This window comes from Rhincodon typus, chromosome 10, assembly GCF_021869965.1.
Source record: "Rhincodon typus isolate 14 chromosome 10, sRhiTyp1.1, whole genome shotgun sequence".
Taxonomy (NCBI): domain Eukaryota; kingdom Metazoa; phylum Chordata; class Chondrichthyes; order Orectolobiformes; family Rhincodontidae; genus Rhincodon; species Rhincodon typus.
This window is the reverse complement of record NC_063341.1, coordinates 76421080-76439627: the sequence shown is the minus strand read 5'-3', so window position 1 is coordinate 76439627 and position 18548 is coordinate 76421080. Positions and strand designations below refer to the sequence as shown.

General features: G+C 45.9%; 1 protein-coding gene across 1 annotated transcript in view; it reads right to left on the bottom strand.

Annotated features, from left to right (window-relative positions):
- Window positions 1–18548, bottom strand: part of samd13 (sterile alpha motif domain containing 13) — a 151987-nt gene that overhangs the window by 28485 nt on the left and 104954 nt on the right. The window contains 2 exon segments of the mRNA XM_048602154.1: window positions 6680–6823; window positions 15142–15223. Coding sequence (XP_048458111.1) covers window positions 6680–6823; window positions 15142–15223 — 226 coding nt within the window.

The following is an 18548-nucleotide window of genomic DNA, read 5'->3' as shown; positions in this document are numbered from 1 at the left end:
CCAGGCCCAGCGACGTTAGCCAGGCCCATTGACGTTAGCCAGGCCCCGTGACGTTAGCCAGACCCAGCGATGTTAGCCAGGCCCAGCGACGTTAGCCAGGCCCAGCGACGTTAGCCAGGTCATTCTCCTTTGAGTTGTGTTATAAGGCTGCACCTTTGGAAGGAAATGGAACTGAATGTGTTCAAAGCCACAATGGGTTTGACAGATTTGGGCAGCGCTTGGTAACCAATAAGAGACAAGAGTTAGTGTGCAATGGTGGACGGACCTTGGAGCTCACCACCTGGACAGTGATGGTCTCCTGACGCACTGCTCCTGCACTGTGTTTGCCGTAAGATCCTGTATTGAGGACACATTCCCTGTGTCTATCCTGCAATTCCACGACCCCCACCCCCACCCGACCCAGTCCGTATCTTCCTGATGTCTGACCTCTGTCCTTCCTCTGGAGGACAATGCTCTTTAGCAGCAAGATCTCAAAGGCATTCCCTCTTCCCCACTCCCTCACTGATAGCCGCTATCTGCCTTCTTAGTGCTCCCTACCCCTGCCTGGCCCCAGTATCATACATCCATCCTCTGCATCTGCTCTGCGATTCCCGGAAGGTGACCACCCCCTCCATTTCACAAGCATTTATTCACCACTCTCCTTGTAAACCCTACCAACCAGGTGGCACCCCACACCCCACCTCCAGGTGAGTACCTGCATGTGTTCTGTTGCGCTACCCCCCATCCCAAACCTCAAAAGCCCCTCAAATCCCAGACCCACCCAGTTCCTGGGGGAGGTGGAGGGGGGGAGCATGCCTGGCTCCTCGCTCTGTCCTTTCTTCAATGGCCCAATGTCATCCACCTGCTCTACAAAACCTCAATACGCCCCTGAACGCATGGGTCTGCAACAATGGTGGATGAGCCGAGATCTCTTGACCTCAAGGTTGCGTGTCTCTGCGCTTTAACCAGCAGTTGCCAAAGACCCCGCCCCCACCCCGCTCCACATAAAAGCCGTCTCTCTCAAACATGGAGCTCCAACGTCCTATAGTGGACCACCATGTAATGGGCGCCTGCCCTGGAGTTGGGAAGGGCATCAGGCATTGCCAGTACGTTCACCAATTCTCCACCTGCCACCCTCCACCCTCAAACCCCCAACGTCAGACCTGACAATGTTGGTCTCAACCGTAACGCTGTCTACGATCTTGTTAAGATCGGCTAACGGCAGACAGGTCTTGACGGGTGAGGTGTTGGGGGGAGGGAGCAGGGAATCCCGAACTGGAGGACACAGTTACAGAATGAGGGGAAGCTCATTTAAAACGGTGAAAGAAACTTCTTCTCCCAGGGATCTGGGGTAGAGAATGTATGGAATTCTCAACTCCAGGAAGCTCTAGAGGCCAGACCACTGAAAATATTTAAATGGGAGTTGGATAGATTTTTGAAATATCAGGGAGTTGAGGGCTATGAGGAGCTGACATGACGGAGGAGGAATTATAGAACCCCTACAATACAGAAAGAGACCATTGAGTCCTCACCAACCCTCTGAAGAGCATTCCACCTAGAGAATCAGCCATGATCATATTGAGTGGTGAAGTAAGCTTGAAGGGCTGAATGGCCTACTCCTGCTCTTGATTTGTAAGATTCTATATAAATGAGCAATTGACATTCTACAGGGGGGCAACAGTTTCATACAGATCAGAGGGGAGAGGAAACCATAGCACTTTAGATACAGGGCCTCAAATTATACATCAGATTCCAGTGTCCCAAAGTGTTTTAAAGCAAGCAATGCTCCCGAACTTGCCGCTCCCCGAGCCAAGCTGTTCCAGTACAGTTACAACACTGGCATCTACCCGACAAAATGGAAAATTGCCCAAGTATGTCCTGTACACAAAAAGCAGGACAAATCCAACCCAGCCAATTACCGCCCCATCAGTCTACTCTCGATCATCAGTAAAGTGATGGAAGGTGTCACTAACAGTGCTATCAAGCAGTACCTGCTCAGCAATAACCTGCTCAGTGACGCCCAGTTTGGGTTCTGCCAGGGCCACTCAGCTCCTGACCTCATTACAGCCCTGGTTCAAACATGGACAAAAGAGCTGAATTCCAGAGGTGAGGTGAGAGTGACAGCCCTTCACAACAAGACTGCATTCGACCGAGTGTGGCATCAAGGAGCCCTGGCAAAACTGGAATCAATGGGTATCAGGGGGCAAACTCTCCGGTGGTTGGAGTCATACCTGACACATAGGAAGATGGCCGTGATTGTTGGAGGTCAGTCACCTCAGCTCCAGGACATCTCTGCAGGAGTTCCTCAGGGTAGTGTCCTAGGTCCAACCATCTTCAGCTGCTTCATCAACAACCTTCCCTCCATCATAAGGTCAGAAATGGGGATGTTCACTGATGATTGCACAATGTTTCGCACCATTCGTGACTCCTCAGATACTGAAGCAGTTCATGTTCAAATGCAACAAGATCTGGACAATATCCAGGCTTGGGCTGACAAGTGGCAAGTGACATTCGCACCACACAAATGCCAGGCTATGACCATCACCAGTAAGAGACCATCTAACCACCACCCCTTGACATTCAATGGTGTTACCATCACTGAATCCCCTCATTATCAACATCCTGGGGGTTACCATTGACCAGAAACTCAATTGGACTCACCACATAAACACAGTGGCTACAAGAGCAGGCCAGAAGCTGGGAATACTGCGGCAAGTAACTCACCTCCTGACTCCCCAAAGCCTGCCCACCATCTACAAGGCACAAGTCAGGAGTGTGATGGAATACTCCCCACTTGCCTGGATGGGTGCAGCCCCAACAACACTCAAGAAGCTGGACACCATCCAGGACAAAGCAGCCCACTTGATTGACACCACATCCACAAGCATCCAATCCCTCCACCACCAACACTTAGTAGCAGCAGTGTGTACTATCTACAAGATAGTACTGCAGAAGTTCACCAAAGATCCTCAGACAGCATCTTCCAAACCCACGACCACTTCCATCCAGAAGGACAAGGGCAGCAGATACATGGGAACACCACCATCTACAAGTTCCTCTCCAAGCCTCTCAGCATCCTGACTTGGAAATATATCGCTGTTCCTTCACTGTCGCTGGGTCAAAATCGTGGAATTCCCTCGTTAACAGCAGTTGGACTGCAGTGGCTCAAGACAGCAGCTCACCACCACCTTCTCAAGGGTAACCAGTGGTGAGCAATAATTGCTGGCCTGACCAGAGACACCCATATCCCATGAATAAGTTTTGAAAAAAAGAATGAAGGCATCTTGAAGAACAGCGACTGCTATGATCCAGGAAAACTGGCAGCTAATTTGTGCACAGCAAGCTCCCATCACTAAATGTGAAACAAAGGACCAGGTAATATAGATTAGGGGCTGGGTGAAGCAGAAATAGTGAGCAGGAAATGGTGAGATTTTGATTTTCTTTTCTGAAAAGTATTGCTGGATCTTTAATGTTCCCCTGAGAAGTCTCAAAGGGCCTCAATTTGACATTTTATCCAAAGATTGTGCCTCTGACCTACAGCGCTCCTCCAATATCAATTCACCACGCACACATTCAAACCAAACTATTCCACAGCATCAAAAACAGAAGTTGCTGGAAAAGCTCAGCAGGTCTGGCAGCATCTGTGAAGAGAAAATCAGAGTTAACATTTCGGGTCAGTTCTGAGGAAGGGTCACCGGACCCGAAATGTTAATTCTGATTTTCTCTTCACAGATGGACCTGCTGAGCTTTTCCAGCAACTTCTGTTTTTGTTCCTGATTGCCAGCATCTGCAGTTCTTTCAGTTTTTTACTCCACAGCATCCTCCACCAGGATCAACTGGGGAAAACATTCCACATTTTGGCTCACACAGTGGGAGATATGTTCCCAGCTGGAGGACCATCCATCTCCTGCCGTTAGCACTACCGAGGGATGTTGGCAGGTGAACTGGCAAGAGCTGGAGGCCAAGATCACCAGTCACTGAGGGCACTGGGCAGGCTGAAGGCTATGGACCTGGGCATGGCATCAGGTTGGTAATGGGACACAGTGGACTTTGAGAGAATTTGCAGAAAGTCATTGAGAGCTCACAGCATCCAGAAGACTGCAGGATGGGCTAACATCAACCCCATCTCGACAGTTCTCATGTTCTGAACATAGCCCTGCTTGGGGTGGTATGGTGGCTCAGTGGTTAGCACTGCTGCCTCACAGCACCAGGGACCTGGGTTCGATTCCACCCTCGGGCAACTGTCTGTGTGGAGTTTGCACGTTCTTCCTGTGTCTGCGTGGGTTTCCTCCGGGTGCTCCAGTTTCCTCCCACAGCCCAAAGATGGGCAGCTTATGGTGGATTGGCCATGATAAATTGCCTGTAGTGTTCAGGGATGCGCAGATTAGGTGGGTTATAGGGTGATGGGTCTGGGTGGGATGCTCCAAGGGTCAGTGTGGACTTGTTGGGCCGAAGGGCCTGTTTCCACACTGTAGGGATTCTATGAGACGAGATTCAAGCTGGAATACCTCCAAGTGATACAGAATTTTAAAATAAAAAGAACTTCAAGTGTTGCACCACTTCTTTAGGGAACAAGACCAAATGCAATTTAAACAAGACAGTCTCTAGAACAGATGCCACCACAAACCCCATCAGATTAACAGGTGAATGTGCTGTTCTCTCACTTACTAACCTTTTAAACAGCCCAAACTGCCCCCACCCTGTAATGTTTCGGTTACTTATGTATATCACAAAATTCCGGAAGTGTTTTGTCTTTTTTAATAATGTCTGTAGCTTTTAACTGATCAATTTACAGTAAAACTGACTATTTGATTTTGATTAACTCAAAATATTTGCCTGACTTGTTTCCCTATAGTTTCACATGAGTCATAGACTCATACAGGATAGAAACAGACCCTTCGGCCCACCATGTCTATGCTGACCAACAAACACCAAACTACTCTAATCCCACTTACCTGCATTTGGTCCATAGCCTAGTATGCTCTGCCATTTTAACTGCTCATCCAGATGCTTCTTAAATGCTGTGACAGTACCTGCCTCCACCACTCCCTCAGGCAGCACATTCCATATTTCTACCATCGTCTGGGTGAGAAAAATGTTCTCAGATCCCCTCTAAAGTACTTACTCCTCACCTTAAACTGATGCCCTCTGGTCTTAGACACGTCCCCCATGGGGAAGAGATTCTCATGATCTACTCTGTGTATAACTCTTAGAATTGTGTATACCTCAATCAGATTCACCCCACCTCGTCCTCCTCACCTCCCAGGAAAACAAACCCAGCCTATCCAGTCTCTTCTCTTAACTGAGATAACACAGTGTGGAGCTGGAGGAACACAGCAGGCCAGGCATCATTAGAGGAGCAGGGAAGTTGACGTTTCGGGTCGGGACCCTTCTTTCTGACTATCTCTGAGTGATCCAGCATCTGCAGTTCTGACTATTTCCTCAGAACTGAGACTTTTCGTCCCAGGTAACATCCTGGTGAATCTCCTCTGCACCCTCTCCAGCACAATCACGTCCTTCCGATAGTGTGGTGACCAGAACTGCACACAGTATTCCAGCTGTGGACTAACTAATGTTTTATGAAGTTGTAACAAGACTTCCCTGCTCTTATATTCTAAACCCCAGCTAATGAAGGCAAGCGTCCCATTTGCTTTCTTCACCACACTGTCTACCTGTGCTGACACCTTCAGGGACCTATGGACTTGTAAACTCTCAAGAATGAAGAGAGAGGAGTTTATTCAGCTCTCCACACTTAGCTGTAGCAGATTCCTGATCTTATCACAGCCTCACGTTACACCAAACAGCTTTGTTACTATCGGTTCGGTACCAGCTGGAGGCAATACTGGGTCCAAAACGAGGCACCACACTTTTAGAGAAGGACCAAATCTTAAAAAGGGCGCAGAGATTTCCTGGAATGGAATCGGGATTGGGGAAGCTGTTTAGCGGAGAGACTGAGAATCTGGGCTCCTTGCCTCTGGAGCAGTGAGAGCTGAGGGGAAGATTGAACCGAGGCGTTTTGACATGACAAAGGGTTTCGACAGAGGAACTGAAGAGAAAATAAAATGTTTCCAGTACCATGAGGGCTGGATAGCAAAGGCTGCAAGTTACAGTCAAAGGCGACAACAGGCAGTTGTGGACTTGGGGAAAGGCCAGTGTCACGGTAAACCAGAATGCTAGGCTAATGCTTCAGGGAAACAGGGGTTCAAATCCTCATTGCAGCAACAGGTCGGAGTTAAATTCAAAGATCAAAATGTGGAATTGAAAGCTAGTCCAGGTCCCAGTGACCTTCATTCACTCATGTCCTTTAAATGGTGGAAATCTGCTGTCCTTACCTGGTCCGGTCTGTGTGCAACTCCACACCCACAGCAACATGACTGACACTGTGAAATGCCACAGCCAACCACCCAGCTTAAGGGCAATTAGGGATGGCTACCCTAATTAAATACCCCCCCTTTAGCTGGCAACACCCATATCCCACAGAAGCATAGGTGCTTGAGCAGCACGACTGAATGAACAGCCATGAGGTTGTGTTTCTGCTTGTTTTACAACCAACAGTTCATTTCCACAACTCACTCTAAGCGAAGGAGCCAGTGAGTGCGTCAGGTGTTAGCAAAGGAGCAGGATAACTCCCATCCAAGCTCAAGGGACAGAGACTGGTGAACACTAATTGTAGTACCCCTCCTGGAGACTGTCCGATTACCTGTTGCTCCCTGCTCGGGAATAGCTTCCTCCTTGGCTGTGTCATGTTTCAGGGCAGGATCAGGAGAGGCAAGCCGAATGAGTAACATCCTTTGTCCAGTTTCTTTCCTGGAGCTAGCCACACATTCTCCATACGGCCATTGATCTACGGGAAATCCCAACTGGTTAGCAGTTACATTGCTGTGGCCTACTGGCCCTGCAGACTCTGCTCAGAGCAGTGCAGACTGATAGTGTGTCATTTAAACTCTTGTACAAAAACACAGCTCATTTTCAATAACCAAACCTCCGTGATTTTAATTCTCTTCTTGTCACTCATATCAATCAGAGGTTAAATCGTTGAATACACGGGTCAGTCAATTTAAACAAAGTTAAGCATCACCTTGAAGTCTGAAATCTTTGGCAACATCAGTGACCTCAGTGAAATCGAAAAACAAACTATTTCAGATTTGCTTCTTTTCTGAAGCGAATCAAGCTTCCAAACTGGGTCAGATGATTCAGAAATCAAAAATAATTCAACTATCCTTCCACACCTGCATCTGAAGCAACAGCATTAAGTAAAACGCACAGAATTTGGTCTGACACTGTCAGCTGAGAAACAGTGTTAGACAATGGCAAAAAGAGAGAGAAAGAAAGACAGAGAGAAAAGGAGAGAGAAAGAGAGAGAAAGAGGACAAAAAACAGACAAGAGACGGGTAAAGAGGTACAGGGAAAGGAAGAGTGAGGGGAGAATGGATAGGGAGAAATATAAAGTGAGAGAAGACAGAAAGAGAGTGAGTGAGGTGAGCAGATGGAGAGAAAGGGGTGAGTGATGGGAGGACAGCGAGATGGATGGAGAAACAGAGACAGGAAGACAAATGGATGGAGGTGCAGGTTGATGGATAGAGGGTCAGAGGAATAAGAGTCATGAATGGGGGATGAAGGAAGGGACAGAAGAGGGAGAGAAGGGATGGAGGGGAGGAATGAAGGGGAAATTTGGAAGGTCAGGAGTAAAGGTTGAAGGGGTGGGCGTTTCTTAAAACTCTGAACAAATCATCACTTAATCTCTTAAATTCGAAGGACTATGAAAGCAGTTTGTTGGTTGGATCCCTACTCAGTGTCCAGCTACTCCTGGTAAATCTACACTGTAGCACCCTCTGAGGTAATGTAGCCCCCTCCCAATGGAAATTCAGGAATAGTTGCCTTTCCTCCTGGTCCTCTCCTGGAATCACTTTGTGGGACAAAGACATGGGCACTGGGAGATGTTCTGACCTTGTTCTGACCATTCCTTACTGAATGGGCTCATGACTAACATTCACTGGCTGATGGGAGGAGCTCCAATAGCTGAGGAACTCCTGCTGTGTCCTGCCCTTCCAGCAGGGGGAGATCATGAACCAGGATGCCAGTCCGCTCCCAAACAAGACCCAAGGGGGCCCACAAGAGATGTTCATCCTGTCTCCCCATTGGCTCTCACACTCCAGCAGAAAGCCTTAAACATCTCAACACAACTTCCACCCAGCAGCGATAGCTGTGAGGTCAGCAGACCTGTGGTGAAGTTGTTAGGGAAACCATCTACCAGTAGAGCTAGTCTCAAAGAATCTTCCCATGGCTGCTGGTTTAAAATAAATGTAACTAACAAACCTGGAATAAAATTCTAGTCTCATCAATAATAATGAGGAAAATACCAAATTGTTGCATAAAACGTATTTCATTCTCACAATGCTCTTTAGGGAAGGAAATCTGCTGTCTTTACCCAGTTTGCTCTATATGTGACTCCAGGTCCAAAACGTTGACTCTTAACCACCCTCTGATTTGCTCTCCTATTTGCTCTCGCAAAGTGATGGAAATTGTTGCTGACGGTGCTATCAAGTGACACTTGCTCAGCCTTAACTTGCTCACTGATGTGCAGCTCAAGCTCAAGCAGAACCATGTGGCTTCAAACCTCACTACTGCCTGGTTCAAACATGGACAAAAGGGCTGAAGAGAGATGAGAGGGACAGCCCTTGATATTAAGGCTGATATGATGGCATCAAGGAACCTGAAAAAAACTGGAACCAACGGGAATCAGGGGACAAACTCTCCGGTGGTTGGAGTCATACCTGACACATAGGTTGTTAGAGGTCAGTCATCTCAGCTCCAGGACATCTCTGCAGGAGTTCCTCAGGGTAGTGTCCTAGACCCAAACATCTTCAGTTGCTTCATCAATGACCTTCCCTCCATCATAAGGTCAGAAGTGGGGATGTTCCCCGATGATTGCACAATGTTCAGCACCATTCGTGACTCCTCAGATACTGACCGAGTCCATATTGGCATAACCCTGCCCTGGCCAGTTGATCCTGGGGAGTTCAGATGCAGCCACAGGTGCCAAGGGTTCCCTAGGAGTGTGGGACGTCAGCCCGACCGCACAGGAGGGGCTGGTCTTAGGGTATTATCATTAGACTATTAAGCCAGAAACTCAGGGAATATTCTGGGTTCAAAACCTGCCATGGCAGATGATGCATTTGAGTTCAATAAAAGCCTGGAATTAAGAGTCTAATGATGGCGATTGTCAATTATCACAAAGACCATATGAAGGTGTAGATTATATGGCCCCTCGAGCCTGCTCCGCCATTTAATAGGATCATGGCTGATCCGGCATTCCTCACATCCACTTTCCTGCCCTTTCCCCATAATCCTTGATTCCCTGACTGATCAAAAACCTCTCTATCTCAGCCTTAAATATACATGATGTGGAGGTGTCGGTGTTGGACTGGGGTCGACAAGGTCAGAAATCACATGGCACCAGGTTGTAGTCCAACAGGTTCATTTGAAATCACAAGCTTTCAGAGCGTAGCCCCTTTGTCACCTGATAAAGGGGCTACACTCTGAAAGCTTGTGATTTCAAGTAAACCTACTGGATTATAACCTGGTGTCATGCGATTTCTGACCTTAAATATACAAAAGACTCTGTTCCCACAGCTCTCTGTGACAAAGAGTTCCAAAGACTCTCAACCCTCTGAGAGAAGAAATTCCTTCCCATCTCAGTCTTAAATTGGTGCACCTTTACTCTGAGACTGTACCCTCTGGTCCTAGGCTCTCCCATGAGGGGAAACATCCTCTCAGCATTTACCCTGCCAAGCCGCTTAAGAATCTGATATGTTTCAATGAGATCACCTCTCATTCTTCTAAACTCCAGTGAGTAGAGTCCCAATCTGTTTACCTTTTGCTCATAAGACAATCCCTCCACATCAGGGATCATCCTAGTGAACCTTCTCTGAGCTGCCCCCAATGAAGTGATGTATTTCCTTAAATAAGGGGCCCAAAACTGCTCACAGTGCTCCAGATGTGGTCTCACCAGCATGTTGTACAGCTGCAGTAAGACTTCTCTCTTCTACTCCAAACCCTTTGAAATAAGGGCCAACATTCCATTAGCCTTCCTGATTACCTGTTGCCCCAGTGTGCTAGCTTTCTGTGCTTCGTGCACAAGTTCCCCTCAAGTCCCTTTGTCTTGCAATTTTCTTCAATTTTTCTTTGTTTAAATAATATTCTGTTCGTTTGTTCTCCCTTCCAAAATGAACAACTTCACATTTTCCCACATTATACAGCATCTGCGAGCGTTTTGCCCACTTACATAACCTATCAATATCTCTCTGTGAACTGTTTGTAACCTGCCTTTCCACCTATTTTAATGTTGACTGCAAATCTGGTTGCAGTATATTCACTTCTTTTCTCGACATCATTAGTATATATCGTAAACAGTTGTGGTGCCAGTACTGATCCCTATGGGGAACCTGAAAAAGAAGCCCTTATCCCAAATCGATATTTCCAGCCCATGAGCTAATTCTCGATCCTTGCCAATGCACTGCCTCCAATGCCTTGGGCTCTTGTCTTATGACTTAAGCTTTTTGTGAGGGACCTGGTCGAACCCCTTCTGGAAGTCAAAATACAACACATCTACCGGTTCCACTCTATTCACTCTGGTTGAGACATCCTTGGAAAACTCTTAACAAATCAGTCGGATATGATTCCCCAATCATGAGGCCATGCTGACTCTGCTTGATTAGATTAGAATTTTCCAGATGTTCTGCTCTTCCTTCCCCAACAATTGATTCCAATCCATCTGGCTCATTGATACCCTTTAGAGAAAGAAACTGACATCTTTACCTGGTTTGGTCTACATGTGACTCCACACCCACAGCAATCTGGTTGGATCTTAACTACCCTCTGGACAATTAGAAACAGGCAATACATGATGGCCTAGCCAGTAACATCCACATCACACGAATAAATAAAACAAAATGAAAACAATGAGGCTCTCTAACCCTCATGTATCCTCACTGTCCATATCATCAGGTGTCTATCAACCCTTTCCCAAGGTCTCTCGTGGCTGCCTCCACATTGTCAGAATTAGAAACTCCGGGCCTTCAAAGCTCAAGCACATCAGTTCCAGTGGTAATGTCCCTACATGTGAGCCAGGGGGTCTGGATTCAAGTCCCTGTGTTCCAGTGTGTACCATAATATCGGAGCAGGCCGAAGTGAGTTCTTTGTGGGCTGTGTTTACAGTTTGTTACAGGGTCCTTTGTAAAATCAGTGGTAGATTTGTTTATAAAAATGAGCTGAGTTCTTGAGAAAAAAAGGACTGGGTTCTTCTTGGAGGTTGGGAGTGGGGAGCAGCTAGAGGGTTCCCAACTAAGGGAACTGATGTTTGTGTTACTCCACAGTTTTTACATTAAAACCTTTGTAAATCCCTCGAAGTGTTTTGTTTGCTAATTCGTCATATGGATATTGGTGTGTGAAACACACATGACCCCTCCCACTGGCTCTCACTGAGAGGCCAAGCCATGCCCCACCCACACCCCCAATACCAGGGTATAGCTCTTCTATGGCCATACAGAACCAACTAATTCTACATGGACAATACGATGTGTAAATAAAAGTCTTTAAAAAAACATGAATAACTGGTGGCATTGTGAAAAACACAAACTCCAGTAACTCTGGGTCAATAAAAGTGCCAATCTTCCAGACCTATTACAGTATCAAAGCTGAAACTGCAAACGTTTGAAATTATGTTTTCTTCAGTAAGTAAACAAACATTGTGAAACTGATTGAAGAACTCTTGATTGAGCATGTTTTCCCTGGGGCTCAGCTGTTTCCACTCTCAAATGGGTTCTTTAGCAAAGCCTCATTATTTCCATTCTTAAAGTGACTAGCAGTAACCTTCAAAACAAGATCTCCATCTCTTGCTGTGACTATTCCAGATTCACACAGCTAAACCACCCCTTCAAAAGCAAGGCAGGTCAATCCCAAACTTTTACGGTTCTGTGAACTGTTACTTTCTAACAACTGCAAGTGAAAAATCTCTTCCAGGCTAAAGTCTCAAAACTGCGACAGTGACTGAAGTTTAATGGAATAAAAACATTAATTCACAGACTGGTTGGATAGTGTTGGTCTAGTTTCTGATAGAAATGACGTTCAATACAATTATTCCTCATTAAGTGATAGAAGAAAAGTCATATGTTTGGAACAGGCCTATCACATAGGCTCTCTGTCCCAGTCAGGTATTGGATCAGAAGCAGAGTAAAGTTTTCTATAATGAGCTACAGTAATGTACACCAAACCTGCCAGCAATACTGAAATACAGCAAAGTGATATCACGTCTGCAGCACAGAAATAAACCACAGCTCGATGACTCTGTACTGTTAACCAACTTCACATGAACCTCCTCTCACCCATCCAGTCAACCCATCTGCAAAACGGGCTTTAAACAGGAACAGAAATGGGCACCAAGCCGTGTGGAGGTGTAGGCCACAAATACATAGAGAAGGTACAGGAGTAAAAGAGGCTGTTCAGCCCAACCCATGTGTAATAACGTTTATACTCTTGGAAAACCTCTGAATCTATCAGATTAACCTTCTAATCCTGACTTCCATCCCTAGCTTGCCTTTAAATGTGATTCACCTCCACCTGTTCACCATCCACCGGGAATGGGCTCAAACACCTGACCGTTTACTTCCTCCCTCTTCACTATCCAAGGCCCCAGACACGCCTTCCAGGTGAAATAGTGATTTTCCTGTACTTCCTTTACTCGTTAATGGGATAAGGGCATCGCTGGCTAGGCAGCATTTATTGCCCAGCCCCAATTGCCCAGAGGGTGGTTAAGAGTCAACCACACTGATGTGGGTCTGGAGTCACATGTAGGCCAGACCAGGTAAGGTTGGCAGTTTCTTTCCCTAAAGGACATTAGTGGGCCAGATGGGTTTTTCCAACAACTGGCAATGGATTCATGGTCAACATTAGACTCTTAATTCCAGATATTTATTGAATTCAAATTCCACCATCTGTCATGGTGGGATTTGAACCCAGGTCCCCAGGACATTATCAACAGTCCAGCGATAATACCACTAGGCCATTGCTTCCCCATATTTACCTGTACTTGACTCAATCTAGTCTATTGTATTCGCTGCTCTCAATGCAGTCTCCTCTACATTGGGGAGACAAAGTACTGACTGGGTAACCACTTTGCAGAACATCTACGTTCAGCTCACAAAAAACAGCCCTGAGCTAGCTGTAGCCTGCCACTTCAACACACCACCCTGTTTCCTGGCCAACATCTCTGTCTCAGGCTTGCTGCAGTGTTCCAGCAAAGATCAGCACAAGCTGGAAGAACAACACCTTATTTTCCACTTGCGGACCCTGCAGCCCTCTGGACTCAATATCAAATTCAACAACTTTACGGCCTAAACTCTCCCATGTCCTAGCCCCTGACCCCACACACCAGGCCTTGTCATCACATGGGCCGCTACCACATACAACCCATTGTCAGCCACTAACAGTCCCCATTAATAGTTATTCATTCTACCAGGGTGACCTTTACCCACTCCTTTGTCTGTCTAACCTTTGTTCTTTCTCTTTGGGCACCATCTTCACCTATTGTTTCCTCTGCCACACCATGTTTCCCCATCCCCAAACAACCCATCTTCAGCAGCTTTTCCCAGCTACAATCAGTTCTGAAGAAGGGTCACTGGACTTGAAAAGTTAACTCTGTTTCTCTCTCCACAGATGCTGCCAGACTTGCTGAGATTTTCCAGCAATTTCTGTTTTTGTTACAAGTCAAGAGTATGCTTTTTTTATATAAATGGTGACGAGATGTGAGTGTCATTGGCTTAGCCAGCATTTATTGCCCAATCCTAACTGTCCAAAGGGCTGTTAAGAGTCAACCACATTGCTGTGGGGTCTGGAGTCATGTGTAGGCGAGACCAGGTTTCCTTCCCTCAAGGACGTTAGTGAACCAGATGAACTTTTACAGCAATCAGCAGCAGATACATGGTCACCATTGGGCTAGCTTTTTTATTTCAGATATTTATTGAATTTCAAATTTCACCATGGATGAAATAGATGGTTGTCCTGGACAATGTCAAGCTCCTTGAGTGTAATAATTCTTCATGCAAGTGGAGAGAGCAGTGTTGTAGTGGTTACATCACTGATCGAGTGATCCAGAATCTCAAGCTAAAGTTCTGGGGTTTATCAGTTCGAATGCCACCACGGTTGAAATGTCACCATGCATCTTGTAGATGGCACACACTATTACCCTCTGTGCCAGTTGTGAACTGGGTGATTGTTGAAGTTGGCCCAGGAGATTAGCTTAGCGTTCTGGATCACTAGGCCAGTAACATTACCACTACACCACCGGTTATCCCCACTTGCTCTGACAACATTCAATAAGTTTGCTAACATCCAGGAGAAAGCAGCCTGTTCACCAACACCTTCAACAATCACTTCCATTCACCACCAACACACAGCAGAGCTGTGTTGCCCATCTACAAGATGCACTGCAGCAACCCACCAAGGCTCCTTCACCAGTGCCTTCCAAACCCTAGTCCTCTACCATCTAGAAGGACAAGGGCAGCAAATGCTTGGAAATACCACCACCTGCAAGATCCCCTCCCAGCTACACCCGATTCTGACTTAGAAATATATTTCCATTTCTTCAGTATCAAAGGGTAAAAATTCTGGAGTCTCCTTCCTACCAGTATTTTGGCTGCTCTTACAGCCCCCAGAGTGCAGTAGTTCACCACAAATATTCTCAGGGCAATGGACAATAGATGTTAACCCAGCCAGCAACACCCACATCCTGTGAACAAATACACAGTCCTTATTTGTTGCAAGTCCCACATCTTTAACATCTTTCTGGTTTAAGAAACTTGTGCCAAACTCCACCTGGTCCTTTTTTAACAAACATTTATTTCCCTCATTTTGCTCTCCTTCTAAAGAAGGAATATTATCACCACATCAACCCAATGAAATCATTCATAAAAACCTGCATGCCTCAGCCTGCTTGAGATAAAGAGACCCAGTCTATTGGATCTCAAAGATCAGTCATGAAGCTCCACCAATCTCACTGTAGTGTGGCTATCTGGCTGCAAATGTGCAAGGCATTGCCCCCTGATCAAAATTAATTCCTCACTCAATTCCTTTTCTCGCCAACTTATCCAAAGAGCCGGTTCCTACCTGTGGAGTGTCCTGACACATCTTGGGTATGACCGTTCATGCCACGAGACTTCTTGTATGTGTCACAATTCAAGAATACCGACTGCAAGCACAAAGGATAAAGGCAATGGGAAAATTAGATTGGAGTCCTGGGTTTGAGAACGGTTCAGGATGAGACTGGTGCAGAATTGAATAGATTAAACAGTAAAAGACAGAATATTATTTCAACAGGATATTAGAACAAAGCGCCGGTTTTGTGAACTTTAAGGAGTAACTTTGCAAACATCCAAGTTACAACTTGAGGGATGTTCAAACTGCCCAGAGGGAGAGTTTGGCTTCGATAATGTAATATGCCTGAGGACCTCTCCCTATCCCTTACAGGTTAAACCCATGGAGCTCAGATTGTTCCAAATCACCACATAGTACAGCAGTGTGAAAATATTTGGAATGCTAATGGAATATGTTTATATTTGAATCATAGGAGTTAACAGCTCAGAGGATACTCGATTTCACATCTATGTTGTCCGTCAGCTAAAGCAAACCAAATCTAAAATCACTGCACCACTATCTCCAAGCAGCCTCTGTTATGAATGCTGGAATTCACAAGGTGATATTGTAAACTATCTCCTTGAATGTAAGGTAAAACTGGAGCTTCCAGAAGCAACCCAGGCAGACCCATGTGATCTGGCTGCCATGGTAGTGAAACTCAAACAGAAATCTATTAAAATCTAAAGACGGTTTTCACACTCTGCCACTGTGACTCACAGTGAAAGTAACATCTGCTCGCAAGTGACACACTCGTCGAGACAGCGAGAGAGAGCATGAGAGAGAGCGAGAGTGAGAGAGAGCAAGGGAGAGAGTGAGAGAGAGAGAGAGTAAGAGAGATAAACACACACAGTGTGGATGGCAAGGCAGATGTTGCTGTGCAGAAGCAGGAAATATGTAAGAATTAGTTTTCTGCTTGGAAGGAATGGAATGGACAGGACAATTGGGGATTTGAAAACAAGGAGTCCCCGAGGTGAGCACTCGGATATAGGCTCAGGCTAAAAGGAGCAGAATTCTCGAAGAACACTGGGACTTACAGCAGGGAGCAGGGACACAGCTGGAGAGCCAGATGTGAGTGTGAACTTGTTCATGTAACAGACACTTCTAGCAGAAGTGTGATATACAGAGAAAAGGTTTATAGAACAAATACTCAATTGTGTTAATTCATTAACACAAAAATACTGTTTATTCCGAAAACAAAAAATGCTGGAGATCACAGCGAGTCAGGCAGCACCCATGGAGAGAGAGCAAGGTAACGTTTCAGGTCTAGATGACTCTTCATCAGAGCTGACAAGAAGTGTGGAGGGGGCAGCATTTATGTTGTAGTCTGGGGAAGGTGGGGATGGACTGCTGGGGGAGAAAGGGCATAGATAGAACAGATTAAGTGATCAGAATGTGAGAACGGCAGAACAATGGTGTGTCTAACTGCCAGACTGGAAAGAACAGACAGTCCCACTGGGGTGGAGGGGAGGGGAGAGAGGACATGTTGGCAGAGAATACAACAAGTAAAGCCAACAGAAAGGGAAGGAATGGCAGTGGGTTCACAATTTGAAGGTGTTGAACTCAATATTAAGTGCAGAAGGTTGTAAAGTGCCTAGTCTGAAGATGAGATGTTGTCCCTCCAGTTTGCGCTGACATTCGTTGAAGCTTTGCAGCATGTCAAGGACAGATGTGGGCATGCGAGCAGGACGCTGTGTTAAAATGACCAGCTATGCTTGCTCATGAACTGGAGGTGTCCCACAAAGCTGTCACCCAGTCTGCGTTTGGCTTCTCCAGTGTAGAGTAGGCCACATTGGGTGCAGCGAATACAATACACAAGATTGGAGGAGGTACAGGTGAAATGCTGCTTCACCTGGAAAGACCGTTTAGGCCCTTGGATGATGAGCAGGGAGGAGGTGAAGGGGCACGTGTTGCACCTTCTGCAGGCATGTGGGAAGGTACCCTACCGTGTATTCAGTTTGATTTATTAGCTGCTTGTAAATAATCTTTGTTGAGTGCAGTTGGTGTGTTACAGTGACAATATTTAAACATTAAATCTTGTCCTTTGGTTACTTTTGATGATCGTTTGGGATTGTTTTTCCTTTAAAAAGTGTTATAGACCTCAGTAAGCAGTGCAACACAGTGCATTGTTCGAAATAAAAACCGAAAGAACTGCGGATGCTGTAAATCAGGAACAAAAACAAAGTTGCTGGAAAAGCTCAGCAGGTCTGGCAGCATCTGTGAAGGAGAAAACAGAGTTAACGTTTCGGGTCCTCAGAACTTCTGAGGAAGGGTCACTGGACCCAAAACGTTAACTCTGTTTTTTCCTTCACAATGCTGCCAGACCTGCTGAGCTTTTCCAGCAACTTTGTTTTTGACAGTGCATTGTTCCACTGTTATCTCCATAGAAGTTAACACTTAAACCTGTAATTAAGTTTTACCAAATGTCAGGAATTGAAGAACTCCTCAAGTCTTTATAAAAATATATGCAAATTTCAACGAGTTAATTTATTTTGTTAACTGATTGTCTAGGCCAGCTTTTATTGCCCATCTCTAATTCCTTTGAAAAGGCAGTGATGAACTACCTTCCCGAACTACTACTGCAATCCTTGGGGTAAAGGTAGACCCACTATTTTGTCAGGGAGAGAGTACCAGGATTGTGACCCAGCGACAGTGAAGGAATGGCAATATATTTTCAAGTCAGGATGGTGAGTGGCTTGGAGGGGAACTTGGAGGGGGTGGTGTTCCCATGTATCTGCTTCCCTTGTCCTTTTAGATAGTAGAGGTCTTAGATTTGGAAGGTGCTGTTGGAGGAGCCTTGGGGAATTTCTGCAGTGTATCTTGTTGATTGATTGATTGCATTGCAAAAAGCTCTGTTTACAAGCAGTACAGGCAGATCACATTAAATAAGGATGTACAGTTCAAAAAAAGACTCAAGACAGAGGCACACAGGTGACACTGCACAAGGCATGCACTAGATGATATCAACGTTAACAAGATCAGCATTATTTGAGGCTAGCGAGACCATTCATCAGTCTAATAATGGCCAGAAAGATTGTACACACTGCTGTTACAGAGTATCAGTAGAGGAGGAATGTTAAAAGTGTCAACTGAGCAGGTTGATTTGCCCTGGACTGCCAGAACTAAGGAGGTCGCCCATGTACAACTAAGATGAGGCAAAAAAAAATTCTCAGAGAGTCATGAAAAATGGATGAAAAAATGGGAGACTTTCAAAAAAAGAGATGGAGAATGTGGGAAATCAGAGTCAGGTCAAACATGCCTGACAGCTACATCTGCAGGAAGTGTGTCTGATCGCAGCAACTGCTAGACTGTGTGGATCAGCTGCAGGCAGCAGTTGGACACATTGAGGGGCATGCAGGAGGTGGAAAGCATCATAGACAAGA